This window comes from Episyrphus balteatus, chromosome 3, assembly GCF_945859705.1.
Source record: "Episyrphus balteatus chromosome 3, idEpiBalt1.1, whole genome shotgun sequence".
NCBI classification, from domain to species: Eukaryota; Metazoa; Arthropoda; class Insecta; order Diptera; family Syrphidae; genus Episyrphus; species Episyrphus balteatus.
Genome location: NC_079136.1, coordinates 12880074 through 12900875, shown reverse-complemented (window position 1 = coordinate 12900875; position 20802 = coordinate 12880074). Strand labels below are relative to the sequence as shown.

Genomic DNA, 20802 nt, shown 5'->3' with positions numbered 1-20802 from the left:
CCAAAAATGAGCTCTTTATATTAATGGGAAGGTCCTCCGCTTTGCAATTTTCCATTTTTACATCAAGCTTCTACTAAAAAAAAATAATTTTTTTATTAATTGACTTTTTAGCAAATTTCTTTTCATATTCTTGTAGGAAATTGAACGCTCTACAAAAAAGGCCTTATACACTTTTTTCGTTTATCTAACCGTTGAATAGATATTTGAGGTTCAAAAATCGAGAAAATCTTTAAAAATTCGTTTTTTGTTCTTAATTTTGTAACAAATTGAAAAATTATAATGATCAAACGCGCAAGACATATTCTTGTTGGAAATTGATTGCTCCACAAAAAAGGTCTTATTAACTTTTTTCATTAATCTAAACATTCTAAAGATATTCGAGGTCAAAATTAAAAAAAAATATAAAAACATTTTATATTTTTAAAAAAATTTCTAATTCACTGAAACTTTATTATTTTCAAATTAGCAAGATATATTCTTGTAGGGGCTTAAACGTTCTACAAAAAATTCCTTGGAATGAAATTGATTGCTTTAACCTTTTAGAAGATATTCGTATCCAAATCGCAATGCATACGGGTCATAAGAAAACTATTGAAATCAGTGAGCATTGGTTTGGATACGAATATCTTCTAAACGGTTAAAGCAATCAATTTCATTCCAAGGAATTTTTTGTAGAACGTTTAAGCCCCTACAAGAATATATCTTGCTAATTTGAAAATAATAAAGTTTCAGTGAATTAGAAATTTTTTAAAAATATAAAATGTTTTTATATTTTTTTTTAACTTTGACCTCGAATATCTTTAGAATGGTTAGATTAATGAAAAAAGTTAATAAGACCTTTTTTGTGGAGCAATCAATTTCCAACAAGAATATGTCTTGCGCGTTTGATCATTATAATTTTTCAATTTGTTACAAAATTAAGAACAAAAAACGAATTTTTAAAAATTTTCTCGATTTTTGGACCTCAAATATCTATTCAACGGTTAGATAAACGAAAAAAGTGTATAAGGCCTTTTTTGTAGAGCGTTCAATTTCCTACAAGAATATGAAAAGAAATTTGCTAAAAAGTCAATTAATAAAAAAATTATTTTTTTTTAGTAGAAGCTTGATGTAAAAATGGAAAATTGCAAAGCGGAGGACCTTCCCATTAATATAAAGAGCTCATATTTGGCGTGTATATTCTAGAGGGGTCTAGCAATCGATTTTTCGGAGTACCAAATCAAAAAAAAAAAAATCGATTTTTTTGACCCACCCTAATACATATACTACAGAAAACAAAGACGTTTTTTCAAGGGTCGAAAGATTTATTTTTTAAATTTATTAAGTTCTTTAAAATATGTTTCATGTCAAAAGTTTGTCCTTACATAAGTTAAAAATACCGTTAATTTTGACACTTTCTATTGAATCAGTGGCTTAGCCACTAATTAAGTTTTAAATAATTAATTTATTAAGTTTATAAAAATTAGCGAAAGCAAAAAAGTAAGTAATATTAGTGACTTAGTTTGAATCGAGGATTTTTGATTAAATTTCTAGGTAGGACCATGATACTTTAGTCCTAAAAATTAAGTTGCATTGCGAAGAATCATCATATTAAAGGGAAGAGTTTATATTTTCATTGCATGTTATAACTTTAGTAGTTACTTTTTTGGTGATTAAAACAACTTTCAATTTCATTGTTTTCATAATATTAAAGTTTATTTTTTACTGTGTAAACATTGTTTCAAAAAAATTAAAATAATTTTTTCGTGCACTCCTTTTAGTGATCAAGGGCCATTTGCTGAATCGAAACTTAAATAATTTATGTTGAACATAAACTCTTTTTCCTCTGCGTTAACTGTCACATAAGGATTTATGTAGAACTTAAGTGCTTAAGTTTCAGCAAACGGCTCTAAGACATTTGCAAATTTTTCCGATTTCATACGAATCGGAGAGTATTTCCCTGTCGGAAGCACATCTTGAAGCATGATTCGTATGAAACCGGAGAATTTTAGGAATAGTTTTTCATGTTGCAATAATTTAATTTTAGAATATCGTTAACGTTCAAAACTATTTAAATATCGCATTACCAATGAAGTACTCACTCGCTGTACCCATCACATTGATAATGTTAATGTCATGAAAAAGTATAAGATGAGATGATTGTTATGAGATAGGTATAGTATATCAGAGGAGGCGGTGTATATTTGATGATATTAGGTATTCAAGGGATTTTTAAAGAAGTAACTCCAAAAATATAATCATGCACCATTAACTAGGTAAAGACAATTAAAAGTCTTTAGCAATTTTGAATTGCAAAACTTCTCAATATCTGCTTACCAGGAATAAAACTCCCATTTTCAACAAACGAACGAGGTACACATATTTTTTCATTAATTTTGATTGCAAAAAAAAAATAGAAAATACCCAATACCACGGCATGATTCTTGTTACCAAAGTCGGGCCCATACTTGAAATATTCATTGGAGTCACAAGATCCTAAAATCAAATATTTGGACAAGCATAATTTCAGTATTTTAAACAATTAACTTAATTTCCTAAATACGCTATACAAAATAGAATCGAAGTAAAGGAGTGTTTGTGTGAAATGTGGACGTTCCGCGACCAAGAAGGATTGTTATTTTTTGATAAAATGAAGTTTTGTGCCCCATATGAACTACCTTCTATTCTGTTTATCAGTCTCAAAGCCATAAACAAAAATAGCTTTTAAAAAATGTTCTCAAGATGGCAACCATATTTCATTGCTTTTTTATTTGTTATACAATATATTGCTTACTATTTATATTTTATACTCTGAAGGAAATATTGTGCCGGATAAGCTTTGTCATTGTCATCTCTGTAGGAGCACAAGCAGCAGCGGCTGATTTTGCCTTGCTATTCAATCTCTTGACTCTGTTTCAACTACTTCTCTGCTTCTGCTCAATCGATAGAGGGGTTTTTCTTCCATTCAGGTAGACACACCAAAGCGTCAAAAGTATCTATAGAATGTGTATATTGGAATTGTGGTGTGTATAAAAAAATAACACACAAAAAAAATAAATAAATACACACAGGTCAAATCAGGGATGTTCTTGCTGCTGCTGATAATAAAATTGACAGCAGGTCCGCGCTTTTATCTATGAACGAACCCCAGTCGATTAGTCATAGTTTTTCTTGTGTGTTTTCAAAAAAAAAAAAAAATAATATAAATAAAAATAAAAAACTAGACATCTGTTTGCGAAATATGTAGTGATGAACTTTAAATGAGGGGGAATTGCGCTGTTCTTTTTTTTTTTTTGTATGGAAAATTTGTTAGTATACACGATAGATTTTTGATAGCTAGACATATTATTTTAGGTTGTGGTCTGGTAGTAAGCTTGTTTGTTGGTTGGATATAGATTTTTTTTTTGAAAAATTATAAACACCTTCTCTTGTTGGTTTTTGGTTTCGACTATCTATGATTTATTTGCCAGATAGATACATGATTTGACAAAGTATAAATTGAGGTAATCTCTGACGTTGGCAGATAATATTTAATCAAAGAAAGAAAAAAACCAAAAATACGTCATAGCTAAAAAAAAAAGCACCCTTTTGGAAGCTATTTTTATTTTAAAATCTTTTCATGGCAACAATAGAGACAAATTAACGAAAACTCATAGTTGTACGACAGAGTTTTTGGAAGTTTGTTGTCAGTAGTTGCTTTTGTTATTGAGGAAACTAGACGAACAAACGCCTTATTTTGAAACTCAACTGTCTGCCTATCAATATGTTAGATCAAAAACAAAAATTATTTGTGATTAGATACAAATCCAATTTAACAACTTTCTTAGGTTGAAGCATGCCTAAATAAAAAGGATGACAAAACCTAGATTGTTTTCTAAATCAAGTTAATCTTATCGTGGCTGATTTGTTTAATAACATTTTAATAACACAAATAGCCATTTCAATTGACTCATCGAATCGAAATCCTTTAAAATATAATAATATTAATCCATAGGAACCTCACTTAAAATGCTGATTCTGTTCTTTTGATAAACGTTATCATTAACCCATCAAAACCAAGTTAAAAAACAAATTATTCATAAGATTTTCTTTAACGGGACATTTTTATTACAACACAAATTTAACTAACTTGGGCAAGTAAAAGTTTTGACATAATTAAGTCATTAATTTAATCTATAAATTAATATTCAAATGCCGGCAGGTACACAAATTTATTTATTATTGCTTTAGTTTTTTGTTTCCAAAGAAATTTGAACACCTTGTTCTTGTTGTTTCTTAATTTCAGAAATAATAAAATCTTTAAACTTGGCATAAGCCTCATCGATTATATCATTCAAAATGATAATGTCAAAATTGCCAGGTTCATTTCCGAAATCAATCTCCCTTTGGGCTGCGTCCAAACGCTTCTGCAATGACTCTTCGGTTTCAGTGTTGCGAAGCAACAATCGTCTTTTCAATTCATCTACCGATGGTGGATTATTAAACACCAAAATCGGATTTAAATCGGACTTTTTAATCTGCTTGACTCCTTCGATTTCAATGTCCAATACGCAAACTTTGCCCTTGTCTTGAACATCACGAACGGCCGCTTTGCTAGTGCCATATAGATTTCCTCCAAAACATGCCGATTCAATAAACTCATCATTTGCTATAGCCTTTTCCATATGATCGCGAGTGACATAGTGATAGTGGACACCATTGATTTCTCCTTCGCGTGGCTGGCGAGTGGTGTGTGAAACACTAAAGCCAAAAGTATCAGGATACTCAGCAAATAAACGTTTGAGCAAGGTGCTCTTGCCCGAACCAGAAGGTCCACAGATCACCATTGGTCGAGGTCCAATTGTTGCTGCTGCCATTTTGCTGAAATCTACAAAAGGGCATTTGTGAGCATACTTTGAGAACAGAGACGTTGGTTTTGTTTTGTTTGTTTTTTTTATTAATTTTTTTTTGGAAGTAATAATTACTATGAAAAAGTGGTTGAAATAGTCGCATAACTGTTGAGGTGTATGGGTGAATTACATACATATAAATTGTAGGTTGAAAAGCTTTACTATAGCTCCACAACTGTCACACCGTTAAGCACCGTCTCAGTTTTTGCACAACTTGGACTCACTACATGATCGAGAATAAGAAAATAAAAAAATTCATAAACATCACGTTAGATGAAACTGAACAAAAAAATATAAAACTCAAATGTTAAAAAATTAAAAGCATTTGGCATAATGATGAAGGCATAGCAATGCTTAAGTTTGTGATCAAATGAATATTAGAAATGATTATTTAGTGAATTACTTTGTACAGAAATTTAATTGTTTCAATAAAGTGATTATGAAGAGATAAAATAGTTTGTGCATTATCACCTTGCACTGATTCATTTTTCTGACTGCCAAAATATCAATTAACTCAATTTCAATTACATACTATAAAATTATCAGTCAAAAAGAAAGAAACAGGTGACGTTTTTAAATTTATTTTATTTATGTTTGAATGTTGTTGTTCAGTTCATCAAATGACGGAGGGAACACGATTTAATGTTACCGGCAGTTCAAAAATAATAACGACAATAAATTGCAAAACAACCTTTTTGACCACTTTTGAGGTTATGCACTAAATAGGGGAAATTTTTTTAAATCGTAACGTTTTCAATAAGAACTGTTTAGCATACCGAAAACCTTTGGAAAAGTATAATTCACTCTCGGCACCAAAAACCTTGTAAGCTGGTGTTATTATTATTTTTGGTGAAATGGCCATCAACATCCTTTAGAAACAATCACTTTTTCTTCTTTTCATTTATTTGCAAGTTAGTTTTTGTACAAAAGTAGATATATTGCTGCACCAAGGTTGCCTTTGAAGATGAAAATTGGTTATCAGTTAATGCCCGTGACGACAAAATGAACTGGAGGCTAATTTTAACGAACGAATTAACACATTATTCACATTTAAACCGATTTTGCCATAATTATATTTCTTTCAAACTTTTTCGACTTTGTCGCTTTTAAGGAAAACTGGTGTTTATTCTATAAACTTTATAGTATTCATAGATAATTTTGATCCATTTCTAAACCAATATCCTATAGAAATAGGTAATTTTATAATCTGTAATTAATAACTTAAGATTTAAGTCTAACTTAGATCTGCATTTAAATATGACAATGAACATAACCAATTGTGTGAAAAAATGTGTAAAGAAAATTATTAAATTTGGATTTTACTCTATAAAAATATTTTTTTTCATAATATCCATTTTATAAAAAAAATCTTAATTTACTTAAAACATACATACATTTTTTAAGTGGAAAGTCATTTAAGAAGTAGTTAGTAATTTAACCTACCTAGGTATACTGGCTTTAAAGTTTTTTACAATTGAGGCATTGAGAGCAGGATTAGATTTTAATTTTCAACATAGGAGAACTTTGATCCTTTTCTACATGTAGGTTTTTTGTTCAAATTACTGTAGAATTTAAAGCCCGGTATTCTTCAGGAACTCATAATTTGGAAGCGCTCATAATTATTTTCGCCACACAACTTGAGTCCTGATCATATGAAATAAATGGTTTAATAATGACCGCTCTTAATTTAGGGCTCAGTTGTTGCTATCACTAAAATCACTCAGTAAAAATTCGATTTTTAATGACAGCTATAACTGAGCGCTTATTGCATGAAACAAACAGCAAATTAGGGTTATAAAGCATTTTTTTTAAATTGTATATTAAATTAAAAACAAAAATTTGTTCCTATTATTGAAAATATTGAAAAATACAGATTGCAATAACCCCACGTATCCGAACGTTTACCCAAAAAACAATTCAACTGTTCACTAACACTGTCTGGAATAGTTTTCTCTAGGAACAGGTTTGACCAGATTCATGAGAACCTGCAAATATGTTTCGTGTTGCTTTCTGTTCTGATGTTTCTTATGAAACTTTTCTGTCTTGTTCTGATCTAACTATTTCCACGTTAAACAGAACTGTTTCAGTTAGTTATGATTTTTCTGATTTTTACTTATCCTTAGTAACAGAAATTTTCCGAAATGCAAGCTTTTGAAATGTTGGTACATAAGTTAGAGAGGATCTGAGTTGGTTCCTGTAAATAAGGACGTAGTATCAAAGATATTGTATATTCACTACAGTGCCCCGTGATGAAGACAGACTCAACCGGAAGACGACATAACATCTTTTTTTTTTAAATTGATATAAATTTCAAAAAACAGAATAAGGAATCCAAAATTTTAGAAACAGAAGAAGGAATCCAAAATGTTAGTTCTTAGCAAATACATATGTACTTCCCTTACAATAAAAATGTATTTTTCTTTTGATCTTGCTAAGAAGTCTTTAGAACATAACATAAGAAAGGGTAGAGTTGCTAGTAGCAACTTAAGGATTTTTTCTCAAAAAAATAAAGCACAGAAACATCAAATATCAACATTTTCGAATAATTCTTGAAGTAAAATATACTTTATTTACATATTTTTTTTTCGGTAAAGTTAAAAAAATTAATAATAATTGTTCCCAAAAATAATGTATTTATGTTTTTGTAAAAAAAAGTCACATTTTTCTAAATCCGGCCTATGTTTCCTATTTTCGGCCATCTAGTGTCCCATCTCCGGCCACTGACTTTAGCCGTGTTTTATTGGTACTCAGTAATTTACTGAGTAAACATTTTATGCTGTAAACAACAATTGATTACTTTTATTTATTTATTAATAATCCTTATTGTTGAAGGGTCAAAAATGTATAAGTTTAGAAAAAAATTTTCTCTATAAACGAACGAATAAAAAAAATTTGTTTATACTTAGCAATATTTTGTTGTTGTTTCCCGTGTAAAATTTTACTGAGCTAAGTACTGAGTTACTAATCAAACACGGCTTTTATTAGGATGAGCTTAAATAAATTGAATATTTTTTATTTAAATTTTTGTTTTTTAAGAACTTAGAAACAATTTTGAATATTTATAAGTATTAACATCAAATGATTCAAAAATGTATTTATTTTTTTTTTCCATATTTTAGACCTTTTTCAATAAAAGGGGATCGAATACAGGAAACCCTTGAATCTCAAAACTTTTTTTGTCAAAATGCACATATTTTTTCTATTTAGAACCTATTTTAATTGAAGAATAATATATATTCAATAAGAAAAACAACATTTCAAAGCATTAACTCGGAAATTGTTAACACAAAACACCAATAACGATAGTAGGTTTCGGCAGTAAAATTATAAAAAAAGCAGGGCACAAAAAGTTATTTTTTCGAAGAAGACTGAATATTAAGAATAATAAGAACTAACTTTAGGAGAGACATTTTAAAGAACAACATAAGAGCAACACGGACAACAACATCAGCGCTGAAATCAAACGGGGAACTACTCTTGCCAACCTCTGCTACTTTGGTTTGAGAAGGCAATTGACCAGCAAAGCCCTCTCTCGAGCAACTAAGGTGTCCCTATACAAGACTCTTATCATCTCAGTCCTGCTAAATGGTGCAGAAGCATGGACTTTAGCGAAGGCGGATGAAAACATCTTGGTTTGTTTTGAGAGAAAAGTTCTTCGTGCGATTTTTGGTCCCGTGTGTATTGATGGTGATTGGAAAAGAAGATACAACAACAAGCTTTACGGGTTGTACAAGGACGCTAACCTAACCAAGAGAGTGAAGATGCAGCGCCTGAGATGGCTAGGTCACGTGGAGCGCATGGACAACAATGCTCCGGCCCGGAAAGTTTTCGACTCCAACGCAGAGGGACGGCGCAATAGAGGAAGACCTCGTCTGAGGTGGCGCAACCAAGTGGAAGGGGACCTCAATCAACTTGGCGTGCGCAACTGGAAGCAGCGAGCTAAGGATAGAGCTGGCTGGCGAAGCTTGTTGGTTGAGGCCCAAATCCACAGCGGATTGTAGCCGCTTTACGGCTTTGGTAAGTAAGTAAGCATAAGAGCAAAAATTTGGAATAAATCCTACGAAATCACTAGTTATAACGATTTTTCTGAAAGGTGGACGACTACTGGGGACGGCCGGAATAATTCAACTCTACCCAATCCGTTTTTGCGAATTCGAACACATTTTTTTGTAGAATCGAATTACATACATAGTTTGGCCCCCGTTTTGTTGATTCAAATAGTGAATTTATGCCTCTTAGCAGTATACCTAGGTATATTATACCTAGTCTCGATTTGTTAAAGAAATCAATATGGACACAAAATGAATGAGGTATTTCCCCGGCAGGTCAAATAAAGCTACGTAGGTCATAAACAAATATTTATTTTGTTGCCGAATGATAGCATGAGCTCTATTGCTCATTGTCATCATCTTGAATACAACTATTTACCTTCCCCAAAACAACAAGCATTCCTACTTAGTAAAACCTGGTTCTTAAAACTTAAATAAATTTTATGACATAATTTATAGGTATTCCAATGCACTTCTATTGCTCAATGAATATTCTCCAAATCGTATTGGGGGATCAACAGACTCCACATTGAATAAATAATAATAAATATTAACAACAACTCTCGAGCAATAAAAATAAAATAAATAAAATACAAAAAAAAAAAACAATCTACAAAAAAAAGAAAAACTAGAAGGTAAAAAAAAGGAAAATATATGGTTTAAATAATAAAATACAGCGCGAATGCGCGCTCTTTCAAATGCTTTTTCGTTTTTTCGTAAATAAATTCACAATATAGCAAAAGCAATATTCTCAAAAAAAAGATACTCTTTAATAAAAAATCTAAAATTAGAAAAATTCGTGACAACATCGTTAACCAATTGAAATGCATATAATTTTTTTTCTGATGCGAGGATTGGAGCAGAAGCAAAGCTTGCTCCTCCGGCAGCAAGAAAAAAAAAAATTCTCTTTTATATGTGACGAGAAGTTGTTTTCATTTTGCATTACGAAGAGTGAAAAAATGGAATTTTTTTTTGTTCATTTTTGATCATTTTGAAAATAATAGTATGCAAATAAAATTCGATTTACTTACATTGTTTATTGAATTTCGGTGGTTTTGATGTTGATAAATTGCGCTTGGAGCAGAGAAGAATCAATTGAGGAACTTTTTTTAAATTTTTCTGCCAAGAAAAGAAGCAAGAAATTGGTTAGGTTGAAAAAAAAAGTTAAAATCAATTTTTTAATTTCTGGCGAAAAAGCACGCACGACATTCGGGACGAGCAAACGGAGCCAACTGAAAGATGGTGTGGTGAATTTTTTGGTTGCGTTCATGTTTTTAATTTTTTTTTGGGAAAAAATGGAGATTATGACAGGGGATGTGTTCGTTACACAACACCTCCACAGGAGATATTTTTCTCTAACTCAATGTCTAACATCTACAACATAACAATTTTTTTTTCTTGGCTGGGCAAATTTTGTTTGGACATTTTATTTCATATGTCTCGTTCGCCAGAGGATGATGTATGATTTTTTGCGGACACAATTTATTTTAAGGCTTGGCCACACCGGAGGGTACGCGGTAGAGGTACAGGTAACGGTACGGGTATTTGTATGGAAAAAATTCCAAACTGACACATCAACGTTCGGGTGTGGAATTTTTTTAATACAAATATCGTTGCCGCTACCCGTACCGCTACCGCGTACCCTCCGGTGTGGCCAAGCCTTTATATGTCAGCTATTACATGAAGCCTCAAGAGGCGCGCCTCTTTTCAAAACCAATGAGTGCAAAAGAGAAAGAAGATAAAACAAAAAATTATCCGACCGGAGAGTCGTGGGCCAAAATTCCGAGACTCTTTTTTGACGTTTCTTTTTCCACTCTTTCTTTTTTCAACATTCCCTTTCATTTCTTTTTGCTTCTTGGTGGAATACAACAACAACAATACTGAAATCAAAAAAGAAATGTCATATTTGAGTCTTTGACTCAAGAGGCATCGTGTAATAGTACGCGGCTCACAGAATGATTATCAAAAGAAAATTCGAAAAAAGAGTCAAGCCTCTTGAGGCTTCATGTAATAGCTGACTATGCAGTCAATTTTGTATGAATATTTCTTTTTTTTAATTTTTTTCAATTTATACATGTACCCATTGCTTGGTCTGTTTTTTATTTGCCTTCAAAAAAATAAACAATTTATTTTTATAAAAATCAATTATAAAGGCATAACTACATACACCACTTTTTGAAAAAGTACAAAAGTAAAAAGATTTTTATTCTGGCTATCGCAATTGTTTTTTGATAAAGAGTGGACAAATTGTTTTTTAGACCAAAAAATAAGCTTTCTGCATCATTTGTTTTAATTTTTCATCCCGAAAAACTATACAAAAATGCGTTTGAAAATTTTCACTTTTGTACTTTTTCACTTTTTGAGCCAATGTAGTTAAGGCTTAACACCTGTTAAATAAATTCAAAATTATTAAATAAATTCAAAAAGTATAATACCATTTCATGAAACCTAATTCATTTCAACATAAAACATGCAAAAATTCGCAAAACAAACAAATATATTTTGTCGTCCGCTACTACGGAGACAACCTTCTTCATGAGATGAGAGGACAAAAAATAATGAAAAAACTGCAGTTCCAAAAGAAAAAAAAAACACATCTGTCAAATTCGATGTTAGACAACCGTGTTCAGACAAAATCGAAGACACGGTTGTCTAACATTGAATCATAACAAGAAATTGCGAGCCTCCACCATTGTATATATATTTCTATAGTACTATCATGAAGTCGAATTTTGAATTCCAGTACTTATAGAATGGCACTTCTACTTAACTTTGTCAAAAATGTGTGAGGGCTTCACTTCTTGCAGATGAGCTGGGATTTTGATATTGATACAGCAAAAGTTCACTGTGACGATAGTCGTGAGTTTCCTTCAAAACAAATTGAAATTTTTAGAAACAATTCATAAGGATAAGGATATTCTCAAATTAATTAAATGGATTTCTCCATTTCATATCTAAAGTTAAACAAAATATATCTTACTTTCAATAAGCCCTACCCAACTAACATTTCAGCTTCGGTTAAGGTATTACAAAAGCTACATTTTAGCTTCTTTTAAACTTTAGTAAGGTTGTTGGGCATGGAAAAAGGAGAACGTTATACAAATTTGACCCTCTATAAGGATCTTAAACGAAGCTTTACCGAAGCTCTACAGAAGCTTTGAGATTTGACAGATAGCTTCGGAAGAGCTTGTATAGCTCTTTAATACATGTCTTATCGAAATTAAAAAAAAAAAGTACAAAAACAAAAAAGAATTCTTTTTTAACTGGTTTTAAATCATGAATTTTATCTTTTGATCTGTACCTACTTTCTATAACTCAGTCGAGAACTTCTCGCATCGAAAAATTTTGAAACAAAAATTCCAAACGTTTCTCTATTTGGAAAAATAACCTGTGTCTGTATCTCGATGTGAGAAGCAGCCCTGTAAGTTTTTTATTCCATTGGAATATATTGGAAACTGTCAAAAAAAGCGAAAATATTTTTACCTTTGGCCATAAGAGGTCATATGGACATAGTTTTACATTAAATATCCGAAGGCTCGGTAGTCCGAAGGAAGAGCATTCGGTCGGCGAGTGGAGGGTACCGAGTTCAAGTCACGTTTAGGACATGAAAATTTTTCATTTTTTTTCTTTAATATTCTTTTTTTTATTTTGAAAATTTAAGTAACACAAAAATAAACATCTCACATTTAATGCAAGATTATCAATTTTTTTTCAAATATCTTACTTTCTCGCATACTTTTTGCTTGTGAGAAATTTTGGCAGTTCAATCGAGAAATTTTCTCGATTATTTTCTTACAGACACAGTTTTATTCACATTTTTCCAGTCTGTCAAGCATTTTCATTCAGAAATGTTTCAAGGCGAGAAAAATTTTGTTTATAGAAACAAACGAATGTGAGAAAATGATTTTTGTGTCGATTCACATTATTTTTGTTCCGATTTGCGTGTTTCATGCGAGAAATTTCTCGATGCGAGAGTTACAGAACGTAGGCACTGATATTATATATAACATTCCATTAGTTTTTAGTATATCTATTGATAATAATTATAAAAGTATATAATTTTTTTTACCACATCCAGGAATCGAACTTCGTATCTGCTTGGTGGTAGTCCACCACTCTACCCACTCGGCTATCCTAGTATATTCATTAATGAAATCAAAAACTTAATCAGTTCAAATAGCAAAAAAATGTCCGAGCTAAATTATTCAATGTCAAAACCAAAAAGTGTCCGAGCTAGATTATTTAATATCAAAACCAAAAATCAAATACAAAACTTGGTAATTTCTGTAAAGCTTCTATAAATTCATTAAACAGGCTAATAAGAAAAACAAGCTTTCTTCGTTTAAGTTTCTTTAATAGTATTTAAACAACTTATTAGAAGTTGTTAAACAAGTCCGAACTTCTATAAGCAGTTAAATTCTGAAGCAAGCTCAATACAAGCTGTATACAAAGTAGAACCTGCGAGATTTCAATTTATAGAAGCCGTTGTGCTAGTTGGGTACTTGCCACCATTGACCTTTTTTCCAATCTAGGAGTTGCCGTTTTAAAGAAACAAAATAAATAGCTCAACCGAAGTGATTTTTATTTGCTTCCTTTTGATAAATCTACAGCGATGTGGGATCCAACAACGATACCAAGTACATCAGGTAAGGTTCCAGCTCCGGAATCCAAATGCAGATGCAACCAACATCTAATACCAGACGTTTGGGACACATTTGCTTGGGGTAGTCTTCTTGAAATTGCTTATAGATTTTGAGTTTCTTTTCTGCAATAAGATGCAACAAAACAAGGTCTAATTCTATTTTTGTTGAATCACAAATAAAAAAAAAACTTTAATTTGTTCTCAAAACATTTTATGGAAAAAAAATGTCAAAACTCTAGTAATTTGTAAGTTGTGACCTGCTCTGAAGGAGATCACAATTTTAACAATTCTTATGAGGCTCACAAGTTGTGAGGGTACGCCAGAATACGAAAAACCTCACAAAACAAAACTCACCTCACCTTATGAGGTTCTTGTGACTGTGAGGTTTTCGCCAGAATACGAAAAAGTCACAAAATCGAGTTCAACTCGAGTTATGAGATTATTGTGACTTGTGAGGCATCAGTGAGGTTGCCCAGAATAGGCCTGTAAACTTATACAAACTATAGCTTGCCGAATCGAAGAAAATGGACCTTATGCAAGTAAAATTGTTACTTGGGAGCATAAACTAAAAATACCAAGACTGGAAACTTTCGTACGTCTTGCCCCCCAAAACCCTTTTGTGTACAGTGCTGTCTGTGAATATATGTGAAAGCCACCACGTTGGTAAATGAGGTTAACACGCACACATTTAAAGATTCATGACATTCACCACACATCGGACACGAACACAACGATAGGTTCACGACATTCACCACACCTCGCAGCTTGTAGGCAAACGTCAGTTGACCACCGAGTTTCCAGTCTTGGTATTTTTTGTTTATGCTTGGGGGTAGCTGACATTGGTGGACAAATTGTCATGTTTTGACAATGCTACCGTTGCTTCTATAAAGCCTTAAGGCTTGGCCACACCGGAGGGTATGCGGTATAGCGGTAACGATATTTGTACTAAAAAAATTCCACACCTGAACGTTGATGTGTCAGTTTGGAATTTTTTTCATACAAGTACCCTCACCGCTACCCGTACCGCTACCGCATACCCTCCAGTGTGGCCAAGCCTTTAAGGCTTGGCCACACTGGAGGGTATGCGGTAGCGGTACGGGTAGCGGTGAGGGTACTTGTATGAAAAAAATTCCAAACTGACACATCAACGTTCAGGTGTGGAATTTTTTTAGTACAAATATCGCTACCGCTATACCGCATACCCTCCGGTGTGGCCAAGCCTTTAAAGGCTTGGCCACACCGGAGGGTACGCGGTAGCGGTACGGGTAGCGGCAACGATATTTGTATTAAAAAAATTCCACACCCGAACGTTGATGTGTCAGTTTGGAATTTTTTCCATACAAATACCCGTACCGTTACCTGTACCTCTACCGCGTACCCTCCGGTGTGGCCAAGCCTTAAGGCTTAAGGCTTGGCCACACCAGAGGGTACGCGGTAAAGGTACAGGTAACGGTACGGGTATTTGTATGGAAACAATTCCAAACTGACACATCAACGTTCGGGTGTGGATTTTTTTTAATACAAATATCGTTGCCGCTACCCGTACCGCTACCGCGTACCCTCCGGTGTGGCCAAGCCTTTAAGGCTTGGCCACACCGGAGGGTATGCGGTAGCGGTACGGGTAGAGGTAACGGTACTTGTATGAAAAAAATTCCAAACTGACATATCAACGTTCAGATGTTGAATTTTTTTCATACAAATATCGTTACCGCTATACCGCATACCCTCCGGTGTGGCCAAGCCTTTATAGAAGTAAGTTGTTTTTAGGGATGTCGCCTTGTCGCCAAATTGCTTTGTTGCCATGTTACTTTGTCACCATGTCACTTTGTCGCCATGTCGCTATGTCACCACCCGACAAACAATTTTGGTTCTATAAAACCTTACAGATGCAATTGTTGCTTATGTAAAGCATTATAGAAGCAAAATTGTTAGTAGGGCATGTCACCTTGTCACCATGTCACCTTGTCGCCATGTCGCTATGTCGCCATGTCGCTATGTCACCATGTCGCTATGCCACCACGTCGCCTTGTCGCTATGTCGGCTTGTCGCCATATCTCCATGTCGCCTCTTAGCCATGTCGCTTTGTCGCCTTGTCGCCATGTTGCCTTGTCGCCATGTCGCCTTGTCGCTATGTCACCATGTCGCCTTGTCGCCTTTTCGCCATGTCGCCATGTCACTATGTCGCCTTTTCGCCATGTCGCCATGTCACTATGTCGCCTTGTTGCCTTGTCGCTCAATCGCCTTGTTGCAATGTCGCCTTGTCGCTATGTCACCATGTCACCGTGTCGCCATGTCGTTATGTCGCCTTTTCTGCTTCTACACGAAAACGTAGATGCACAAGATGCACATATCGATCGATTTCTAATTTACTCTTATGTTCATCTTGTGCGTCTACGTCTTCGTGTAGAAGCAGACCTTGTCACCACCACACAGCTAAAGAGCACAGTACACATAATAAGGTAATATATTCCGAACGTTGTCAAAATTTGTTTGTCAAAAATTTGCACCAATCTGTCAGGTCGGCCTTCAATTTTTATATTTCAATCGCAGTAAACAGGAAATTTGTTTTTGTTTTAATTTATAAAATGTCATTTAAAAATATTATAAATTGAAAAATAACAAATTTTCTTCGGCCCAGTTGTACAAATTGAGGGTTAACTCACGGATCAGCTGAACTCGAGTTAACTCTTGAACCAGGTTCAACTTTGAGTGGGTTGTACAGTTGTGGATCAAATGAGAGTCAGCTGAACCGCAGATCAGGTTTATATACAAGGAAATTTGATTATATATATACCTAATGTCACTGTCAGTTGTCCTTATTTTATAAAGCACAAGTTCGTGAAAATGTATCTTCTTTTTTATTTAATTAAAAACCCATCTTTTAATTGTCTTTTCTTTTGGAATAATACACAAAAAACAAAGTATTATTTTAGTGAAACTAGATTTTTGCTACTTCTAATGGCGACATTCATTTAGTGGACTGATCAGGAAGAGGAGGATTCTTTGGTGGTTGTTTTATTTATTTTTTTTATGTTTTTTTTTTTTGTGAAGAAAATTGTATCCATTCATTATAAAAATAAATAAAGTATTAAAAAATCAGTAAAAGCTGCGTGTTATTATTATTTTATTTATTATTCAGTATCACAAACACATCAAAAACAAATTAAAAAAAAACCCAATCATTTGGGAAAACATCATTAATTTCCACGAGCTTTTAGCTGAACTGTCAAAAAATTGAGATTAAAGTGAGAAAGCAATATTTCTTTCCACTTTAAACCACCTGATCCATGACTGACCCACTGCTAACCCACCAATTTCGGTGGGTAACTTCTGATCGTGGTTCAGCAGTGGGTTAAGACCTGAACCTCGATTGTACAACACTACAAATGAGTTGAACCGAGTTCAAACGTTGATCCGAGGATGAACCACGTTTGTACAACTGGCCCTTCGTGTTTCATCGCGGAAAATGGTAAATAATTGTTTAAAAATTAGTGGTGTGCGTGGTTTATCGGTTTTTGTGCGTTTTTCGTCGGTATTAAGAAACAATTAAGAATTAGGTAGCTGACATTGGTCGCCAAAGTGTCATGTTTTGACAATCTGGCGACCAATGTCAGTTCGGAATATATTACCTTTTTATGTGTACTGTGGCTAAAGAGAATTGTTCAAAAAATGATCAATGTAGGCAATGCCTTAATTTTATTTTTGTCACCTCCTTGAACGCATCCAAATGTTTCTACCTCGAACACTACCATACCGACTGCACCTATACTGTCAGCGACAACGAGTCTCGTTCTGGAATTGAAAATTTCACTTCGTCTTTTGACAGCCGTGAAGTTGGTTCGTTTTCAAATTTCGCTCTCGTTGTTTTCTTAAAAAAGTATTGTTAAAATACAGAATTACTATTATTGTCCTCAGTGTTATATTAATTTACCTTATCTTTTCTTAATTTCATTATGTACGTGTCCATTTCACTTCATATTTTAATTAGATGAGATCTCTCACATGTTTGGCTCAAAGAAAAAAAATGATAACACTTCGAATTTCACCATAAAAAAGACAACAATCCGATTCGCCGTGTGTTGTGATATCAATCGAGACTCGAAATAACACGCAGCTGATAAACGAATAATCAAAAAAAAATTCCAAGTGACAGATCTACAAAAAAGTTAAATCAGTCCGGCCTATTCACATTTTTTTTTCTGTGTGTCTATTTTCAAGAGTGCTTTTGAACAACCTTGTAAAATTATCTATTTTAAATAATATAAATAAACAAGATAAAGAAAGACTTAATTTTATCAAGTCAAGTGCGACATGCCCGAAATAAAAGTAACTCCATTGGGTGCTGGCCAAGATGTTGGCCGTAGTTGCCTGTTGCTTTCGATGGGCGGCAAAAACATTATGCTGGATTGTGGCATGCACATGGGATTTAATGATGAACGAAGGTTCCCAGATTTCTCGTATATTGTTCCCGAAGGACCAATTACCAGCCACATTGATTGTGTTATTATTTCGCATTTTCATTTGGGTAAGTTTTGTCAAAGTAGTTGATTGATTTGGATTGATTTGTTTGTTTAGTTTTCTTTTCTAATTTTTCTGGCGAAATATAAACATGCTTTAAAAAATGTATTTACAATTTATTATTGTTTATTTTTTAAGTTAAGTTATTTGCTTGGTTGTGTGTAGTTCTAAGAAGATTTTGACCTGGCCAAATTCTACTGAATTCTCACTTTTATAATCTTACCCTTCCACTTCGTTTTTGATTTGTCTGTTTTATCTTCTGAAGTTATTAATAAATATGAAATGTAAATACAACTCAAATTTTTAACCTTGAATTCTGTGGTAGAGTACTGGTAAGTATTTAATTTAGTGCCAAAAACACTTAAACTATATGGAAACAACTTTGAAAGAACTGATATAATGAGATTAATGTCACACTGCAAACTTTTGATAACTCTTAAGTACGAACTACAGTGTTGGACAAAGAATTAGCACATTCATAGAAGAAAAAATTAAATTATTAACTTGTTTCTATTTCCATATGTTCATTTGTCTGTTAATAACATTTGTGCCACATATAAGTATATTTTCCCAAAAAAAAATCTCATAATTTTAATATCTGAAAGAAAAAAATGAAAAAAAAATACTAAAAACATCCATTTTTGTGTGGACACCAAACTAGCACATTTCAATAAATTTGCTTATTTATGATACTTACGGCCGATTTCTTCACAGAGTCCTAGCGCTAGTACCGGTCCTAGTCCAAAAGTTAGTACTCAAATCGGTATCAACTCATTTCTTCACCCAAGTACTAAGCCCTAGAACTGTCAATTTAGGACCGAGTACTACTTAGGACTCGGTACTAGCTAGCTCCTCAAAATTAGCTAGGACCTGGTTATTATACCAATCGTTAGTACTCAAATCGGTACCAAGTGATTTCTTCACACAAGTACTAAGCCCTAGTACTGTCAAATTGGTACCGAGTTTTACTTAGGACTTCGTAAAAGTTAGAACCTAAAAATCGACAGTCTAGCGACGATAATACTCAAATCTTATTGAGTTTTTGCATTTATTTTAAAATTGTATGAGCATTTTTGAACTTTGGTGTGTTTTGAAATGTGTAATTTTCGAATTTATTGATTTTTATTTTAATTTTGGCATTTTGTAATTTTTTTTTTTTTAAAGATATATCGCAATAGCAATGCAGTTTTTGAATAAATTATTATGAAATAAAAACGTTCGCTTTGCAGAAAATTATCCATTTCTAATAGGAAAACCACAGTTTATGAAAGTATAAATGAAGTCACCTGCATACAATTTTAACTCAAAATATTATCTTTCGGCACTATTTTACGGGCAGTGGTATCAGTGATGGCCGTCCGACATCTGTCTTCCAAATTCCAACACAAAATGTCTTCTATTTACAAATAGTAGGCGTTTTTTTGGCATAGCTATCCGCAGCTTAGTTTAGCTTCTATTCATATCGGCAGCTGCATGTTGTTAAGGATAGGATAGTAATGCCAAAAAAAAATAAAACACAGCTACTATTGCAGACTATGATCAAAATTGTCTTCATTAGATTTGCCGAATGACTGCTATAAAACAAAACTGCACCAAAACAATAAATATTCAGTTTTCAAAAAATTTATTTTTATTGAGTTATGAACATCCTCAACGCAAACTGTCTTTTAAATAATTACTTATTTTAACATGGTTTTTCTTTCGGTCGGTGACTGCTTTATCTGTGGCTTTCCCAGGTTATTGAATTAGCTACGATTCGTTGGTGAACTAGCTATGAGGCTTGCCGGCACTTGTGAACAAAATCTTGACATTCTCTTCGTTCTTGATTGTGAAGGTTCTTGATAGGATTTATCTTCTTTTCTTGTTGTTCTTGTTCTCCAATCATCACAATATTTTTTAAATAATTTTAATGGTTATTTCATTAAAAATGGACTGTTTTTTGTCTGTTAATATTTTGTAAAATTTGCTGAAATATCAAAATAAAATATTTCAAACATCAAAATGTTGTCAAAATGACAGTTATACCAGTTTTATACGAATTATTTCTTAGGACCGCGTTGTGAACTTAGATCAGGTCCTATAAATGTGAAGAAATGCTCAGGTACCAACTTTTTGTTAGGACCGAGTATCAGAGCTAGGACCTGGTCTAGCTAGACCGGGTACTAGGCTGGCTTAGGACTAATGTGAAGAAATTGGCCGTTAGCGTTACTAAAACTATATTTTTTTAAAATAATTTGTTGGAAATACTTTATTCTTTCAAACTCCACTGATTCTTCTTGGAAACCTCTCGACTTAGACCTTACAGCGTTGCTTAAATATTGAATAGCAAGGATTCTGTATATCTTGCCACAAATCTGTTAAAATTTTCGGTTTTTGTTTTTCAATGCTTTCTGCAACGTCATTCCATAAATTTTCTATCGGGTTTAGATCGGGTGATTGAGCAGGCCACTTTAAAACATTTACTATATTGATCTCTAAGGCACTTTTCGCTAATTTTGAAGTGCGCTTAGGGTCATTTTCTTGCATGAAGCGCCATTAAAGGACAATGTACAAAAAGTATGAGAGTAAGTTAACGGCAGCTGAGATGAAGATGCTTCGCATGACAGCAGGAGTAACAAAGCTTGATAGAATTAGAAGTACAAAGATCCGAGGAAGCCTTCATGTTAAAAATACCATCTCCCAAAAAATTGAACACGACCGACTCAGTTGGTATTGCCATGTTCAA

At 33.2% G+C, this 20802-nt stretch overlaps 2 protein-coding genes across 10 annotated transcripts in view; one reads left to right on the top strand and one right to left on the bottom strand.

The window, feature by feature from the left end:
- Positions 1 to 3389: 3389 nt before the first annotated feature.
- LOC129913131 (guanylate kinase) lies at positions 3390 to 10172 on the bottom strand. 2 transcript variants are annotated; one of them, XM_055991652.1, is made up of 3 exons: positions 9949 to 10172; positions 4944 to 5091; positions 3390 to 4846 (listed from the first exon to the last, which is right to left on the bottom strand). In XM_055991652.1, the coding sequence occupies exons 2-3, from the start codon at positions 5002 to 5004 to the stop codon at positions 4206 to 4208; spliced, it is 702 nt and encodes a 233-aa protein (XP_055847627.1). In that variant the 5' UTR covers positions 5005 to 5091; positions 9949 to 10172; the 3' UTR covers positions 3390 to 4205. The 2 variants fall into 2 exon arrangements, with proteins under 2 accessions (XP_055847627.1, XP_055847628.1); XM_055991653.1 differs by having other exon boundaries at positions 5003 to 5091.
- A 7185-nt stretch (positions 10173 to 17357) lies between these two features.
- LOC129913519 (integrator complex subunit 11) overlaps positions 17358 to 20802 on the top strand; it is a 33821-nt gene continuing 30376 nt past the window's right edge. For 7 of the 8 annotated variants that reach the window (XM_055992252.1, XM_055992253.1, XM_055992254.1 and 4 more), the window contains exon 1: positions 17358 to 18084. In XM_055992252.1, the coding sequence (XP_055848227.1) occupies positions 17871 to 18084 (214 nt within the window). In that variant the 5' untranslated portion in view covers positions 17358 to 17870. The remainder of the gene's footprint in view (positions 18085 to 20802) is intronic. The other variant, XM_055992249.1, reaches the window with a different exon arrangement.